This window comes from Pelmatolapia mariae, linkage group LG10_11, assembly GCF_036321145.2.
Source record: "Pelmatolapia mariae isolate MD_Pm_ZW linkage group LG10_11, Pm_UMD_F_2, whole genome shotgun sequence".
In the NCBI taxonomy this organism is placed as follows: Eukaryota; Metazoa; Chordata; class Actinopteri; order Cichliformes; family Cichlidae; genus Pelmatolapia; species Pelmatolapia mariae.
This window is the reverse complement of record NC_086236.1, coordinates 40,993,849-41,011,499: the sequence shown is the minus strand read 5'-3', so window position 1 is coordinate 41,011,499 and position 17,651 is coordinate 40,993,849. Positions and strand designations below refer to the sequence as shown.

Sequence of the window (17,651 nt, the reverse complement as noted above, 5' to 3'; positions counted from 1 at the left end):
TAGTATAACTAACTATAGTATATAGTATAACTAACTTAACTAACACATATATATGTATAACTTATAGTTATGCATACTTATAGTTATAGCATATTCATAACATACCTCCATACCATGTACATTGTAACATACCTATAATAGAGCCATATTCTGTAATATATCTATATTATTGCTAAAGCACTTTCTGGATGGATACAAACTGCATTTCGTTGCCTTGTACTTGTGACATGTGCAATGACAATAACGTTAAATTCTATTCTATTTTAAATGGGCTGATTGCCCTACAAAGGTAAAGATTACAGTACACTGCATAGATGGCAAACAAGATCTATCACTCTGTTGTCATATTTGGATCAGAAGATGTATGGTGGCAGTGTGGAAACACATGGCTACTTCTGAGTTTTACCCCAGACTTTTAGATGCACTAACATCAGAATTAGCTTTTGTTTGTTGTGTTCGTTGACCTACAGGTTCAGTCGCACTTCCCTGTCCATGATGGTACACATCTGGACATAGCAAAATAGAATGGCACTGAGGAGTGTGTGTGATGTTTGGTGAGACGTTGTGCCTTAATCAGTTAGCTAGGGATGAGGGTTGTGGGTTTGTTTGTTTTTTTGTTTATTTGTTTTTGTTATAGAAAGAATTACTAAATTGGGAAATATGTTGATGGATTTAATGATAAAGTGGAGAAATATGTCTCACACCAAATGGCTTCCTTATGGCTTATCTTAACAACAGTTTCTCATAAATGCACAACTTGATGTAGGTAAAGTTGAAGCTTTCTTTTAGCACATGAACAACTAATGCTGTTTCATATTTCTGTGTAATTTCATGTTTTTGTGAAGTTTTTTGTATTATTACTGTCATCGTTTGAACAAAAGGGTGGTGACTCAGAGTAGGGCATAGTGCGAGTAAGAATGAAAATTCAAGTTTGAAATTGTTTTTTTTCCCCTCCTCTGACTGTGGAAGGATGCACATTGTGAAAATTCGTTGAGTGCACAATGGTGTTGATGGTGTCTTCAGCTCCAATAAAATAACACCGTTCCAGGAGTTGGAAAAGAAATTTCAATATTTTTGTGTTTTTTTGTTGTTTTTTTAAATGTGTGTTTCTTATCATCACAAAGGGTGGAATCATGTATTATGAGCTGACTTGCCATCAATTTGCCAAATCTGAACACATTTGTTGATTGTTTTCACAATACCTTTCACCTATCTTTTTCTATATAGTTTGTGTGTCTGCATGTGTCTGCTTCTGTTTTAAATGCATTTCTTAAATATATTGGAATTTACATACAACACAAGATTATTATATTCCATTGCTTATGTTTGGGATATATTGTTTTCAGCTCCAATAAAATAACACATTTCAGTGGGCTGAATATATTATTTTAATAGTCTGTGTTATTGGTCATAGTTCATTTTGCAGACTAATGCTAAACATCTGACATCAGTCATCACTGATCATCTGACGTAATATACAAAGTATAGCACATTTACGCAGTAGAGTTGTTAGTTTGGACTTCATCCCCTGAGGAAATACACCAAATTCCAGATACTGTCTATGCAGGCCATTATGTACAAATGTAATTTCGGCAGTACATCAGCAGGTGTCAGCAAATCCCCTCTTGCGTCTGCTTGGAAAGCTTCTCATTTTGGCAGAGAATGCCATCAGAGTGAAACTGGGGGAATCAATCAACATTATCATTGGAAGCTGTAGCTAGGAAAGGACACTGGTTTTTCAGCAGGACTTGTAGAAAGCAGAATGTAATTTAAAGGTGTAGATGGCAGCTGTAGCCAATTGACTGAATGTAAGAGCACTGGACATGAATTCACACACTCTGGATCTGTCATCAGTCTTGTGGCTTCTTCACTTAAGGATTCTGAATGCAACCCATTTGAACTAGCTACCCAGAATGCATTGCAGCGTAAGCCGTGGCAGCCTGTAAGTCAAATGATTAGGTTTTAAAAATACATATATAAAACTAAAACCATATAAACTATATAAAACACAAGTGCTTGTATAGGTTGGTGAATGAGACTTGTATAGCGCAGAAAGAAAGAACTATATAAGAACCAGTCCATTTCCCACTGCACAACAGTGTTACCACTGTTCATGACTGTGAAAAAACCACGCTTCATATACTGCCCCGCAAAAGGACAGCATTCAAACAAGCAGAAAGGCAGGCTGTGGAGAGGGTTGTTGATATAGCTATGACACAAACCAAGTCTTTCAGTGTGTTTGAGTTGACACACCATTCTTATCTCATATTCCAGAGCATGAGTGAATGCTGGCGTTTAGTTTCATTCGGTGCACAGTTGAACAAATATATTTGATTATGGGATTTCTTTAAAATGCAGAAGTTGGTAGTCTTTGAGCAAAGTGTCATCAAAACTGGTCCACTTGTCTAGGAGGAGATAGGGAGCATACAAAAGCTTCAGTCATTATATAATGAGGTACAGCTAAATGATTTCTAATCAGTGTATTATACCTTCATATACATTTGAACTGTGTAACTTTGTGTGAATACAGAATTGTATGCCTTTTTATTATGTGACAAGAAAAGTAGATTATTTTTAATAATCAGAATATGATTAGACTGTTAACCTCAAATTCAACTCTGGACCTATCAGGCCGCCGATCAATTCAAGTTTGAAGCCGATCAGGTTAACACTTCTCAAAAAGTGACAGACCAAGAGACAGTGACACCAGTGACAAAACAAAAAAACTTCAAAGAAAGAGTTGATTACATTTTATTTTAAAGGTATAATACACTGATTAGAAATCATTTAGCTGTACCTCATTATATAATGACTTTCACTTTTCCATTAGTGAATAACTCTAAAGTCTAGTCTGATAGGCTAGTCTCCTGTGCACAGTTACTTTCATTTATTATTGGCCATGTTATGACAACAGCATGTGTTTATGCCACTATAAATTTGTGGTTATGGTACTTGAGCATCTAAATAGCTCTAGCAAAGATGAGCAAGTATTCTATTTAGTTCAATTCATTTTTACTTATATAGCCACATTTCACAACAGTTACCTCAAGACGCTTAAAGTATAAACTGAGTAACACTTCCCAGGTGGTAGGTAACTTCAAAAAGCTTCAAAACAAATTAACACAAACAAATAGTTCCATGCACTTTAGCACACAGTCTGTCTTCTTAGCTATAAGTATAGTTGCTGTATTTTTCAGGAAGAAAAAGAATGCCATTGCATGACAAATATAATAGAGGGAGCACTGGGGAGGAAGATAAGAGATTATTTTCAAAGGTAAGGCAAGCAACATTTCATAAACTGGAAATTTAAACCTGACATTTTCGTTATAATTCATGTTCATTTTTTTCAATTTCAGTGGATCTATAAATGATTTGCTGTTATCTGGTTATTCTACGTAGAGAAATGTCTTTAATAATGTGGAATTATTATCTTTTCATAATTCCACGTTAGTTAAAAACTATACCGGACTAAAAGCGCCAGTTAGATTGGGCAGTTGTGGTACAATTTACAGTAATGGACAATCTCAGACTTGTGTGGGCAGACTATCATACCCAGAGAACTACACAAATTCTGAATTGAAGTTTTTGGGAGAATTTCACACTTTAAGAAATGATATGGAAGCTTCAAGGTGTGAAGAATAAAGGTGATTATACCAAATATTTACTTTGATGGCTGTTTGAGTGGTGTCCAAAAAACTGATGTCAGCTTTATTAGATAATTTAGATTATTGGTAAACTCTCTGGGGAAAACCTGGTCTTGTAAAGAGAGACTGCATCCATCCCACTTTAGATTGTGCAGCTCTCATTTCTAGAACTCTGTCCAAATTTATTAAACCCCCCAAAACCAGGACCAGGAAGCAGAGTTTCAGTCTTGTTATGTCCTTAGACTGTCTGCTCCCAAACAAACTAAAAATCATTATTTAAATATAAAAACAATCACAAAGAACAATATATCTACAACTTCACCAAAGACTAAAACAGTGAAATATGGGTGATTATAACTATTTGATATCTCTTCCAAGTCCCTGTTAAATAATCCCTGTTTAATAATTGACCAGCATATTAATTTATTCTGCCTTACAAAAGGTTAGTTTAAATGAGTCAACACCTGAGTCATTAACTGTCAGAATCTGAGAATCACAGGACAAGGAGTCAAGGATTTAAAAAGAGGGGTAACTCTTAGTCAGCCTGTCCTACAGTGCTGAAGAGAAATTTCCGAGCCCTGTAGAAAGGCTGACTAAGAGTCAGAAGTCTGTTACTAAAATAATAATAAATGATAATAATGATAATAACTGAATATTCCTTTAACATTAACTAGTTTGATGATTTCTTAAAGGTCTTTGAATTATTGTAAGGTCTTTATGAATTAATGAATGCAGTTACCTGCAATGAAATCGGCCCCGTACCAACCATACATACATTACACAAACATCACATTGGGGAGACAGGTCAGAACAAGTAACCTGTTATAAAGTTCGCTTTATAATGTAAAGTGTCTTAAGGCAACTGTTGTGGTGATTGGGTGAAATATAAATAAAACTGAACTGAATTTACATTATTTTTTTCTCTAAATGTTCAAATTTACTTGTGAAGAAATGATCTCCAACCTTCCCTTTATCTCAAAAATTCTTGAAAGAGTATTTGTAAAACAGCAAACTGAAAGTTACAAATGATCTCTGTGGTAGACCTCAGTGCAACGTTCAATACTATTGACCAAAATGTTTTATTACATCGATTAGAACAGAAAGCCGACATCTCACATCATCACTATGAAAGCAAAATTCAATGAACCAGCAGCATAAGAAGACCACTAAACTTTGCGTTTGAAAAACATTGTCATGAGTTCCCTCTTTCTTTGGCTGCCCTGCTTCCACCACAATAATAAGTGTATTTATTTATTTAAGGAGCTTGGAAAGAAAAGCGTCTGGACTTCTTTGAGTTGCTTGAAGACGTTTCACCTCTCATCCGAGAAGCTTCTTCAGTTCTAAGGGTCAAATGGTGGAGAGTCCCAGATTTAAACCCAGTGGGAGTTTCCCCCCAAAGAGGGACAAATGACCCCCTGATGATCCTCTACCTAATCACATGAGCCAAGGTGTGAAAGCGGGTGTGGGTCACAATCAGCCAGGGTTTTGGGTGAGCTCATTGTGAAACCTGGCCCCACCCTATCATGTGATTTCCTGAGGTCAGATGGCCCAGGATGTGAGTGGGCGTTAAGGCGTCTGGGAAGGGATCTCGAAACTGGATTATAGATGGCAGACAGTTGGTGTCGTAAACCATCGCCTCTGTTCAAAGATGGTCACTCACAGTGGACGTAAATGGCTTCTTTCACTCCTCTTTCAAACCATCTGTCCTCTCTGTCCAAAATGTGAACATTGGCATCCTCGAAAGAGTGACCTTTGTCCTTTAGATGTAGATGGACAGCTGAGTCTTGTCCCGTGGAGGTGGCTCTTCTATGTTGTGCCATGCGCTTGTGAAGTGGCTGTTTGGTCTCTCCGATGTAGAGGTCTGGGCATTCCTCGCTGCACTGTACAGCATACACCACGTTGTTAAGTTTGTGTTTAGGAGTTTTGTCTTTCGGGTGAACCAGTTTTTGTCTGAGTGTGTTGCTGGGTCTGAAGTACACTGGGATATTGTGTTTGGAGAGAACGTTCCTGAGTTTCTCTGATACACCAGCTACATAGGGGATGACAATGTTGTTACGTCTGTCTTTCTTATCCTCCCTAGCTGGTGTCTGATCTTCTTTTCTGTGCATCTTTGCTGACTTTATAAACTCCCAATTAGGATAACCGCATGTTTTAAGTGCTTCCTTTATATGTGTGTGTTCCTTCTTTTTCCCTTCAGGCTTAGAGGGAACATGTTCTGCCCGGTGGTGTAGGGTCCTGATTACCCCAAGTTTGTGTTCCAGAGGGTGATGGGAGTCAAAGAGGAGGTACTGGTCTGTGTGTGTGGGTTTCCGGTAAATTTCAATGTTAAGGTTGCCATTCTCTTCAATGTGCACAGCGCAGTCCAGGAAAGGCAAACAGTTATCCTTTGTGTCTTCCCTGGTGAACTTGATGTTTTTATCCACGGCGTTAATGTGCGCAGTGAAGGATTCCACTTCTTGTGTTTTGATTTTGACCCAGGTGTCGTCTACATATCTGTACCAGTGGCTGGGTACGCTCCCTTTAAAAGAGCCAAGAGCCTTTCTTTCCACTTCCTCCATGTAAAGGTTGGCTACAATAGGTGACACGGGGGAGCCCATGGCGCAGCCATGTTTTTGTCTGTAGAAACCCTCGTTGTATTTGAAATATGTAGTGGTGAGGCAGAGGTCTAACAGTGTGCAAATCTGATTGGGTGTGAAGTTGGTCCTGTCTTCCAAGGAGCTGTCTTCTTGTAGTCGTTTTCTGACAGTCTCCACTGCCTCCATGGTGGGTATGCAAGTGAAGAGGGAGACTACATCAAAGGACACCATGGTTTCATCTGAGTCCAGGGTAAGTTTCTGGACCTTGTCGGTGAAGTTGGTGGAGTTCTTGATGTGATGTGGGGTGTTCCCCACAAGAGGTGCTAGGATGGTAGCAAGGTGTTTCGAGATGTTGTAAGTGGCTGAGTTTATGCTACTGACAATGGGTCTGAGTGGGACACCTTCTTTGTGGATCTTAGGAAGTCCGTAAATGCAGGGTATGGCATCCCCTGGGTAAAGGCGGTGATATGTAAGGCGGTCAATGATTTTGTCCCTTTCAAGGTCTTGAAGGCAAGCTATAACTTTCTTTTTGTAGCTGCTTGTTGGGTCTCGCTTTAAGGCTTCGTAGGTATTGTTGTCACTGAGGAGAGTAGTGATCTTTGTGTGGTAATCTGTTGTGTTTAGGACCTTTGTCCCTCTTTGGGGGGAAACTCCCACTGGGTTTAAATCTGGGACTCTCCACCATTTGACCATTAGAACTGAAGAAGCTTCTCGGATGAGAGGTGAAACGTCTTCAAGCAACTCAAAGAAGTCCAGACGCTTTACTTTCCAAGCTCCTTAGACTACGATGACCTGGATGACTGAGAACCTTCACAGACATATTTATTTATTTATAAAGTGCCTTTCAAGACACCCAAGGACACTTAACAATAGAACAAAATACATAATAGAACAATGACAAAAGTAGTAATATAGGTGCTCTTTTTTGCCTGCTAAACAAGAGCACCTATATTACTACTGACAAAATGAAGAACAATATAAACAAAAGCACAAGATAAAATTAACAAACAGGGGTTCACAGTAAGTATGCAGATAATAAAATCGCACAGCTCTATCTCTCAGTGCACTTCTCTATTTTCTGCCTTATTTGCTTGCTTATTAGACACCAGTCTAGCGTTCTATACAGCGCTGTCGGCCGCTGTATACCGCTTTTTTTTCCTCCCCCAAAAAAATTACATCTGGCAAAGCCTAATTTCTGCTATTCAATACCAAAGAAAATTCACAATTTATGCAAAATTTTGCAAAACCTTTTAGCTATGTCTCTAATAAAACCTCTCTTATTTTGTGAAAAACAGAAAACTTTTTGTTTTTCACTTTCTGCTATATAATTCTATTTTTTATGACTACAGTTAAAAAAAAAACTAAAACAACAAAACGGACAGTCTGGGCAACGAGCTACCAGAACTTCTTGTGTAATATAACACATTTATTTCTTACAATTTAAATTCCAAAGAGTTGTGCTTGACAGATTCTTTTCTTTGTCACAGCAGCTTTTTCTTTAACATGTAGAAAAACAGTTAAATATGGAACTTCACAGAAAGGGGAGTTTCACTGATCCAGCCCGCTTAAGATCAAAGTGTATGTGGCCCACAATGTAAAATGAATTTGACACCCCTGGATTAGAGCATGAATTAAAGGTACTGCAATACAGTAGTTTGAAGCATATCTATCTAGTTTTTCTCCAATGTTTGTGTGGTGTTGTGTCTTTCGTGACACAAAAAGGTTAATTATGGGGTTCCACAGGATATTTTATTAACAGTGTTTTGCACTTTTACTCTTGCGCTTCTGCACTTTGCAGTGCTCAGTGCTCTCTCTCTCTCTGCTCCAGCAGCTCTTCTCTCCTGTCTGGCCAAGCCGCTACTGAAATAAGGAAGGAATGATTAGGTGGTGCTTGCCGGCTGCGAAAACTAACCTTCCCTGACGCCTCACCCTGAACTCGCTGCTCAACTCTGCCCCTGCAGCTGAGCTGCAGCCACAGGTTGATGGCTCAGGTTGGTGGTTCCCTGGCTCCCCCTAGACTGCATGCCAAATATCCTTGGGCAGGATATTAACCCCAAGTTGCTCTCTGATGCATCCATCGGAGTATGAATGTGTGTGAAGGGTAGTTAGTAAGCACTTAAAAGCATAGAAGACAGTGCTTGTGTGAATGGGTGAAAGTGGTATGTTGTATTGATTGCTTTGAGTACTGCGGGAGAGCAGAAAAGCGCTATATAAGAATCAGTCCATTTACCATCTTTACCTTACAATGTAAAGCACCACCAGGCAACTATTGTTGTTATTTGGTGCTATGTAAATGAAAATGAATTGGATGGCCTCTGGATAATCTTTAGTTTTCCCCATTATAACATAAAATGTGGTGGAGCTTAGGGTTGCATATTTCAACAATCGTAATGTGAAAATTGCAAACTAATTCTAAGCACTAATAACTGGATATTTCATTGAGCTGAGCAGCAGACCTTTTTTTTCACATTTGTTTCCATTTTTTTTGTTCCCAGCTCAATAAGATTGTTTGAATTTGATTTTATTTCATTAATATCCATGTTTTATATTCTCTCTATCCCAAATCCCAAAACCTACCTCAAATTGCTGAATGGTAAATGGTAAATGGCCTGTATTTGTATAGCACTTTACTAGTCCCTAAGGACCCCAAAGCGCTTTACACATTCAGCCATCCACCCATTCACACACATTCACACACTGCTGAACTGACGCAAAGAATTATAATATCTTTAAAATTGCTATGATAATAATAATAATACTAATAATAATAATAATAATTTAAAAATTATTACTATCATTATTATTATTGTTGTTGTTCATAAAGTCAGAAATATTTCTATTGTCAACAGTTTTACTGTATGTATTATTGTCACTAATACCGTACAGCATTACTGTCACAATTATACGTAGGATGTGACCGCACATTGTAAACTAATTTCAGCAAGTAACCTGTTAATGATGAAAACACATTTTATTCATTGCCATTACACATTTACAGAATTTTCTGTTTCAGAAATCTGGACATCATAAATAAACATGTATTTTAGTTTTTAAACAACACAGACAGCAGACTCGGGGTTGTAATGATTCAGAATCTAAGCTTTTTACTTAAACGTGTTATGGCATCTGTTACACTGGGCTATTTAAAAGGGCCAGTTGCCAGTTCATCCAAACAAACAAAACTAATAATTTTCATGAGAAATTCTAGAAGGAGACTATCGCTCCATTACTGTTTAAAACTGTTAACATAGTATGCCAATTTAGCAATTAAAAGTTATTACATACAACACTGTTTTTCTTACCCCTTGAAAAAGTGTTTTATAATATAAATGGGAAGCTATAAAATTAATACTATTGCCATAATAAATCCAAATAGCCTTTACAATTCTAATGCAACATCTTATTCTCTCTTATAACGGCTTAATAAAAGTTGTGTGTGTGTATTATATAAACTACAAAATGGAGTAGATAATATATGTCAACACTGCAAGGTTGCAGGACATCTTACTGCAATGTCTTACTGTACAGAATCAGAAAATGCAAAACTAAGAATACTTCTCAAGGAATAAAATAAATAATGATGTATAAGAATGTGGTATTGTGCCTTTGATATCTGCTGAAGGGCTAAGTGGTTGAAAGCAAAGTGTTAGGTAGGTCTGAGTAGATCTGTTTTTTCAAGGACTTATTTCACATATATACACATATCACTTACATTTCCAGTGTTTGCTGTATTCTCACATAACTTGGTACTGAATACTATACCGGCCTGGATTTTTTGAATGTGTGCCGCTTTAGTGCCACAATATTTCAAAAAGATATTGGAGATGACAGTACTTTTCTGTTTTTTTAAATTCAGAACTCTGCAAGTGTACGATTTAAAAAAAAAAAAACTCCAAACAAATCTCTAGCCTCATGTAATGAACCAAAAATATAACTGGTGGAAAGTTTGTTATGATCTAAAACGCCACTGGATTTTAACAAGACTCCTAAAAAGTCAATGACGAAGACTCAATAATAAAATTAACTGTAAATACTAGACTTGATCATTTCGTTATTGAGGAAAATATTTCAGTATTGCATATTGGTGAGGGAAAAAAACCATGTGAACTATTCATTATTTATTTTTCTGATGGATTAAAGTGGACAAAGGCTAATTTACACCATGGAGCCCTGCTCCCAAAAACTGATGTGGATTTAACACTCCTTGTAGCTGGATTTAAGAAACAAGTGCGTGTTTTAAACATGTTTAGCACCATCTTGTGATACAGAATGCTACATCACCGAGTTGGTTGGTTTGTTTGACTTCCGTTTATTTTAGCAAACTAATAACAGAACTAGTAACTCAGTGGAATATGAGGAGGCTAAAACTAAAATTTCATTTAAAGGGTTCACTTTTGTGCTGCCTACTCTGTAGGGTGGCTATAGCTCAGGAGGTAGAGCATCTACTGATCGGAAGGTCGGTGGTTTGATCCTTGGCTCCCCCCCAGTCTGCATGCCAAATATGCTTGGGCAAGATATTAACCCCAACTTGTTCTCCGATGCATCCACCGTAGTTAGTAAGCACTTAAAAGCATAGAAGACAGTGCTTGTGTGAATGTCGTGAATGTGGCGTGTTGTATAGAGCGTTTTGAGTATTCCGGGAGAGTAGAAAAGGGTTAGGGTTAGTTTTAGTGTCCTTATTTTCACCTGAGTTGGTTGGTTCAGTGCAAGTCTGTTAACAGCAACCAACAAACCAACCAGGTGACATAATGTTCTGTACTGACACAAGATGGCACTAAACATTTTCTAAAAAACTGTAAGCACTTATTTCTTATAACTGTTTGTGTAGCTGGATTTATCTATATCAGTTTTTGAGAGCAGGCCTTCATGGTGTAAATTACCCTTACTAAGAAATATTATTAAGAAGTATTATTCTTCTTTGACCATTTATTAGGAGAACAGCACACAAGCTCATTTTACTTGCAAACCTGTGTCAATACAGAAATACAATTCTTCCTATATGAACAAAAGTACTGGGTTACCTATACATGAAGCTTCTGACAGCTCTGGTATGCAGTTCTGGTATAAATAATTAATTAACTCTGCAGTTATTGAATCAACAGAGTGTTAGTGACTTTTATGTACAACATGCTTCAGAACTCCTTTGTAACTTTACACGGTCTTTCACTTCCTGGATGAGTTGCTGTTTCACTTTGGGATAAAACTACTTACAGTTGATCACTTCATATCTATGAGAAATAAAATTTAACAAAATGACTCGTTGCAATCTTTAAATCTTATTATAGTACCATACTCAGTCAACGAGCTCTTTAGAATGACCAATTCTTTTACAGATCTTTTAAAGGCAGACTTCATGGCTAGGTGCATGATTATTAACACCTGTAGCAACAAGACACACATGAATTTACATGAAGGCCCAACATTTTTTGTCCATACAGTGCATCGAACTAAAGTTTTTGGTATTATAACTGCTCTGGTCCTGTATGTTGAATATGCATTGAACTCACATTGACTTGTTCCTTTTATTCTCTAATATACCATTCCTGGCCATGCCTGTGTGAAACGACTGCTGTAGGATTGCTAGTAAATGAGTGCAGCGGCACTTTGACGGTACGTTAACTCACTCCACTCTGGATGAAAGAAGAGTATGTATTTTCTAAGGACTTCTAGCTGCACTTGCAGGACTTGACCTTCATATTTGAGAGCTGTTCTATTTTGGGGGTCTTGCCGATGTAGTACAGGATAGTGAGAGGCTCCAGGTCTTGGGAGACACAGCAGGGGGATGCCGATGCTTCAGGGTTGATGGTGTTATACAGACCTAACACCTGGAATATACATATTAGAACCATACCATAAAATAAAATCTGATTTACAGTGCAGTGCAACTGCATTCATGTTTACGTTTACTGTGTAGCCTTTCAAACTTCCTCATTCAATACCTTGGAATGCTGGGTGTCCGCACTCCACAGATATGGACAGGCCCCTGCACAAAAGTTGGCCTCATAGCCCTTGGGCTCATGGATCCACCTCCAGCCCAGGTCCCTCTTAAAATCAATGTAGAGCGATCGTAAGCAGCAGTTATCCTGAACATTTCTGTAAAGACATAAAGTGGAAAAGTGAATAACAGAGCTGTGGGAATCCTCTCGTCACTAGTGTGTGCAGTCTATAAAAAGTCACAGATGGAGAGATGAAGATAGGTGAAGATGCGCTCAGATTGGATTCTTTACTTATTGTGGGCAACCACTGAACCAGACAAGATAAATATACAGAGTTAAACAGATCAGCCAACAAGTTGTCCAGGGTGACAATTTCTGTGTTGCCTTTCACTTCTGCTTTCAGCCTGTTTTGAAAGCAGTTTGCAATACCAGTTAGTGGTCAACTTGTTGACACTCTCTGTGTGCTGCCAAGCATCAGTGCCTTAGTATGTATGCCCCATTGACTGTCCAGAGAGAGGGACTGTGGGAACTGAACCAATGCACAGTTTTTCATTTTAATTCACCAGGAAAGGGTACATCAAGCGTAGTTCACGAAGAAAAGGAAAGCTATATCCAGAACCTTGTTTTATTTGTTTGTTTGTTTGTTTGTTTTCAAATTGTCAGCATTCTGTTGGAAAACACTTTGGAAAGCTGCGCTCTTCCTGGCTTCTTCGTTTAACAAAATTGTTCCAGTTTCTTCAGTTGGACTTGAACTGGTACCGACTTTTTTTCTTACAACACTGTTGCTACTTTTTCCCCTTCACCTGGAGGTAAAGATGTTTCCTTATTTAAAATAAGGATTGCATGGCATTATGAAGTATTGCACAGTGGTAAGAACAAAATAGCTTGTGTAGGGGTCATCACTCAAAAGTAACAATGAAACTCATTTGTTACACTAAAGTTACATTAATGCATTGTCACATAATTACCAGTTAACAATATAAACCTGAGTACAATCCAATACATCAACACAAAACCCTATCCTAATGAGGATACACATAATATTTTTCCTTTTACACTTATGTATGAACTCAAAGCAAAGATGAAAACCAGCACAAAGAGACTTAAAGCAATCACCACGGTGATTCTACTTTAGAAACATGAACGGGTGGAAACGGAGGCTGCACCCTGACTGCTGATCACTGCCTTTTGTTACTTGTTGAAGTTTAGGCTCTGGTTGATGGGCTGTGGGTTAAAACATGCACTCACCTTTAACATCACTATGGGTTCTAGCCAAGAAGTCAGAGTGTTAACAGTTATTCTATATCTTTGTACCTAATGACAACCAATTCTGTGCAGTGCCTAGTGCTATTAGTGTTGCTTGGCCCCTTTTTACTTGACGACTCATTTCTGAAAATCTCCACAACAGATAGGGACATTGTTATTGCTTTGCATTTGGCAATTTGGTTTTCAGACAAGTACTTGGAGCAGTAGGCAGCATCGAGAGCTCTCTTGGATCGATGGTTCTTTTGTTGGGACTGGGACTCCAGGCGGTATGAAGGCAGCAACATGAGGAGAAGATGTGGATCCCGAACAGTGTGCTGCCACTTCCTAAAAACCTTTAGGTCACGACCATGGATTAGGTTGTCGTCGATGCCTGAAAACATAAGAGATTAATAAGCAGCACCGCAAGGGCTGGTAATGACAGAAAAGTTCATTAAAAAAACAAAACATTATCAAAGTATTCAGAGTAAAATCATCAGCATAGCTCCAGTGCTTACAGAAAGGTGAAATTTCTGTTAAAGGGGGAGGGGGTCAGACAGAAATAATGACTGACATGTACTCTACTTAACACAGAACACAAAACCTGCATAGATTTGCAATGCCTTGACACAGTGAAAATGGCTAAATAGCACAAAACAAAATGACAACACCTATTAATTAATGTGTGTGAATAAAAAGGTTTTGAATCTGTTATTGAATGTACGCACAGATGTAATTGATCTCAAGTCAGCAGGCAGCTTGTTCCAAAGAACAGGACCACAGTAACTGAAATAACCCTCAGCAGACTGAGATCTGATTCTGGGATCATTTAAAAAATCTAAACTTGATGATGTGAGAGGTCTGACTGGGTTGTAGATGGTGATTAATTCTGAGATGTACTGGGGTGCCAAACCACAACAGCTTTCTAGTCTGAACTATTATTATAGGGTCTACCTTACAACATAAAAGTGCCTTGATGCAACATTTTTCGAATAACCTGCAAATCGTGCCTCCAGCTCCTCACTCTTATTAGGAATGATGTAGTTATTTGATGGTACAAAAGTGCAGCACGGGCAGTGCAGGCTGATCTTGAATCCACTGTTTCGGTCTATGGAAAAACAAAAGTAATGAGAAGTTATTTAACACAAAGCATAAACAATTAGGAAAAGGCAATACTGATGGGACAGAATGTACTCACCTCTGTGGTTTAGCCATTCACTAACTGCCTCTGTAACATCAAAGGATAACCACTCCCCCTCTGTTTGTGTTCGTATTACCTTGCTGTCAATATACCGCTGTGTTGGGGATGTCAGATCTTTATATCCTAAAATCTGTTGACAAATTAAAGGAATGTGAAGTCAAAGTTCTGATTAATTAAATGTTGAATGTTCAATAGTACTAATTTACACTGTAGATAAAAAGATGGATAAAATACCTGTATTAATACTAAAACTGAGCCAAAATTTAAATAAAATTATTTTGTAGCCTTGTAGTCATGGCCAACAATTTACAAAAAAATATTGGTAAATGGTTTCTAAAATTACCTATAAAGGTCTTTTTAGACCTATATATGTCTATAAAGGTTTGCAGATGGCATCTGTGGGGCTAAGGGTGGTTAGAATTAGACACCCTCAAGACATAAATAGTTAAAATTAAAGCTGCAAGCAGCTTTAAGAGGGCCCTCGCACCCCGGCGCATCGAGCCATGCCCAACACCTACACCCAGCATGTCCGATCTAATGTAGCATTGATGGAATTCATGCGTAGAACCACCAGCTAAAATTTCATCCCGTTCAATGATGAGTATAGTCGTCCCACTAGGTGGTGCTCTAACCTTTAATGACGAATGGCATATCAAATATTTTCGAGCTTGACTCTCGACTCATGCCTATGAAGTTTGGGAGAGGTTGGACATTGTGTTTCTGAGTGACAGCAGATTAGTGCTTTTTGGCAAGTGATTGAAACTCCACATGCCGTCATGACTACCCCGTTTCCTTGAATGTAAAAAGCTTTGCAATTTAACATCACAAAGGTCTTTAGATTCCCTGCACTGGAGATCAAGTCAATCTGATGAAATCCCTGGGAGGAGTTCGTCAAAGTACGAGACCTGAAAAGAGGGGAAAATGTCGCCAAAATTACACATTAATTTTAAAATGGCTGACTTCCTGTTGGATTTGGGATATTGCTCCAAGAGACTTTTTGTACATCTCGATATCTTCCATAAGCTTCCCAGGTTTCAGACTCATAGATGAAACACAGAGCAGGGGCTGATGTTTTGAAATTTTATAGGGGGCGCTGTGGAGCCATCACATAACAAGAAAGCCTTCATGACATTAGAGGTGTGGGCCAAATTTCAAGACTTTTTAAACTTTCCAAGCCCCTCAAAAGCTACTTCATCTTTCATGGTGAACCGCGTTGCCACCAGGGTGCGCCGTTCAGTTTAATCTCACAATTTTCTCACTGAAGCATCATGAGGGACTCATGTTAATATTTACCGCTTTTGAAGTGGCCATGATGAACCTGTGATAATCAGTATATCAAAGTGAAAGACATGACATTTCCTGTTCCCACTAGGTGGCGCTCTGTGTATTCCTGACAATGGGCATATCAATCTGCTCAGGGCAGGTCTGTCATCACTCCTGTAAAACCTGGTACTGATCAGACTGGATTTCATTGAGTTATACTAATTTGTTTCTTCATGGCAAGACATCAATGTTCGCCATGCTGCTGGGGTCACACCCTTCTACGAAAACTCACAGTTTTCACTGTAACCCAAGACAAACTTCTTAAGGTTTTCCTGGACAAATTTGAGGCTAGTGCTCATCACTATACTGTACCCCAAAGTGTACCCCACTATACTGTACCCCAAAGTGTAAAACATGACATTTTCTGTTCCCACTAGGTGGCGCTCTCCATGATGTCAAATGTGGCAGTTGAAATTTGTTCAGGGATGGAGCCTTATCATATGTGTGATCTTTGGTCCAGATCGGACAATGTATGACACAATGAGAGGCAATAAGATTTTCATGGCGAGTCATCAAAATTCACCATGGCGCCACGGCCTCAACGTATCCCGAAAACTCAAAAGCTCCGCAATTTAACATGGCCCAGGTGTGTGGTTGACACTGACCAAATATGAAGCTTATACGACCAAATGCAAAGGAGGAGTTCGAAAAAGTTCGAGGCATGGAAATGGCAAAATTAGAGCCAAAATGTCACGTTCACTTCCAAATGGCGGACTTCCTGTTGGGTTTAGGACATGGCCATAACAGACTTTTTTGTGGGTCTCCTAACATTAGATATGTGTTCTGAATTTCCTACATGTAGGTCATACCCACACCGGGGGCTCGCGTTTTTCATTTTTCTAGGTGGCGCTACTGAGCCAATTTTCCCTGGACATATCTGTGGACATTAAAATACGTAAATGATCACCAGACCTGAGATGTGCGCAAAATTTCATGAGTTTTTGAACATGTTTAGGCCCTCAAAAGGCCAATTCATTTGCCGAAAATAATAATAATAATTAAAGCTGCAAGCAGCGAAACGAGGGCCCTCCCACCCCAGCACGTCGAGTCACGCCCAACACCTACAAAAAGCACGTCAGATCTGATGTGACATTGATGGAATTCATACGTAGAAGCACCAGTTAAAATTTCATCTCATTCAATCATGATTATAGTCGTCCCACTAGGTTGCGCTCTAATCATTACTGACAAATGGCATAACAAACATTTCCGAGCTTGTTTCTCATCATAACTGCAACTTTTTGGAAAGATTGGACATTGTGTTTTTGAGTGACAACAGATTACTGCTTTTTGGCGAGTGATTGAAACTCCACGTGCCACCATGACCACCCCGTTTCCCTGAACGTAAAAAGCTTCGCAATTTAACATCACAAAGGTCTTTAGATTCCACATACTGGAGATTGGGTCAATATGATGAAATCCCTTGGAGGAGTTCGTCAAAGAACGGTACCTTAAAAGAGGTGAAAATGTCGCCAAAATTACACATTAATTTCAAAATGGCTGACTTCCTGTTGGATTTGGAATATTGCTCCAAGAGACTTTTTTATACATCATGATATCTTCCATAACCTTACCAAGTTTCAGACTCATACATAAAACACAGAGCAGGGGCTGTTGTTTTGAAATTTTGTAGGGGGCGCTATGGAGCCATTTTGCACTATTCACGGAAAGTGATCACATAACAAGAAAGCCCTCATCACATTGGAGGTGTACACCAAATTTCAAGACT

At 38.6% G+C, this 17,651-nt stretch overlaps 1 protein-coding gene across 3 annotated transcripts in view; it reads right to left on the bottom strand.

Moving 5' to 3' along the window:
• Window positions 1-17,651, bottom strand: part of tgfb2 (transforming growth factor, beta 2) — a 170,656-nt gene that overhangs the window by 32,978 nt on the left and 120,027 nt on the right. The window contains exons 3-8 of one of the 3 annotated variants that reach the window (XM_063487166.1): window positions 14,597-14,729; window positions 14,396-14,506; window positions 13,618-13,792; window positions 12,160-12,313; window positions 11,911-12,045; window positions 7,776-8,080 (exon numbers count right to left, since the gene is read on the bottom strand). In XM_063487166.1, the coding sequence (XP_063343236.1) occupies window positions 8,078-8,080; window positions 11,911-12,045; window positions 12,160-12,313; window positions 13,618-13,792; window positions 14,396-14,506; window positions 14,597-14,729 (711 nt within the window). In that variant the 3' untranslated portion in view covers window positions 7,776-8,077. Of the gene's footprint in view, window positions 1-7,775; window positions 8,081-9,172; window positions 12,046-12,159; window positions 12,314-13,617; window positions 13,793-14,395; window positions 14,507-14,596; window positions 14,730-17,651 lie in introns of those variants that run through there. The other 2 variants (XM_063487165.1, XM_063487167.1) reach the window with 2 other exon arrangements.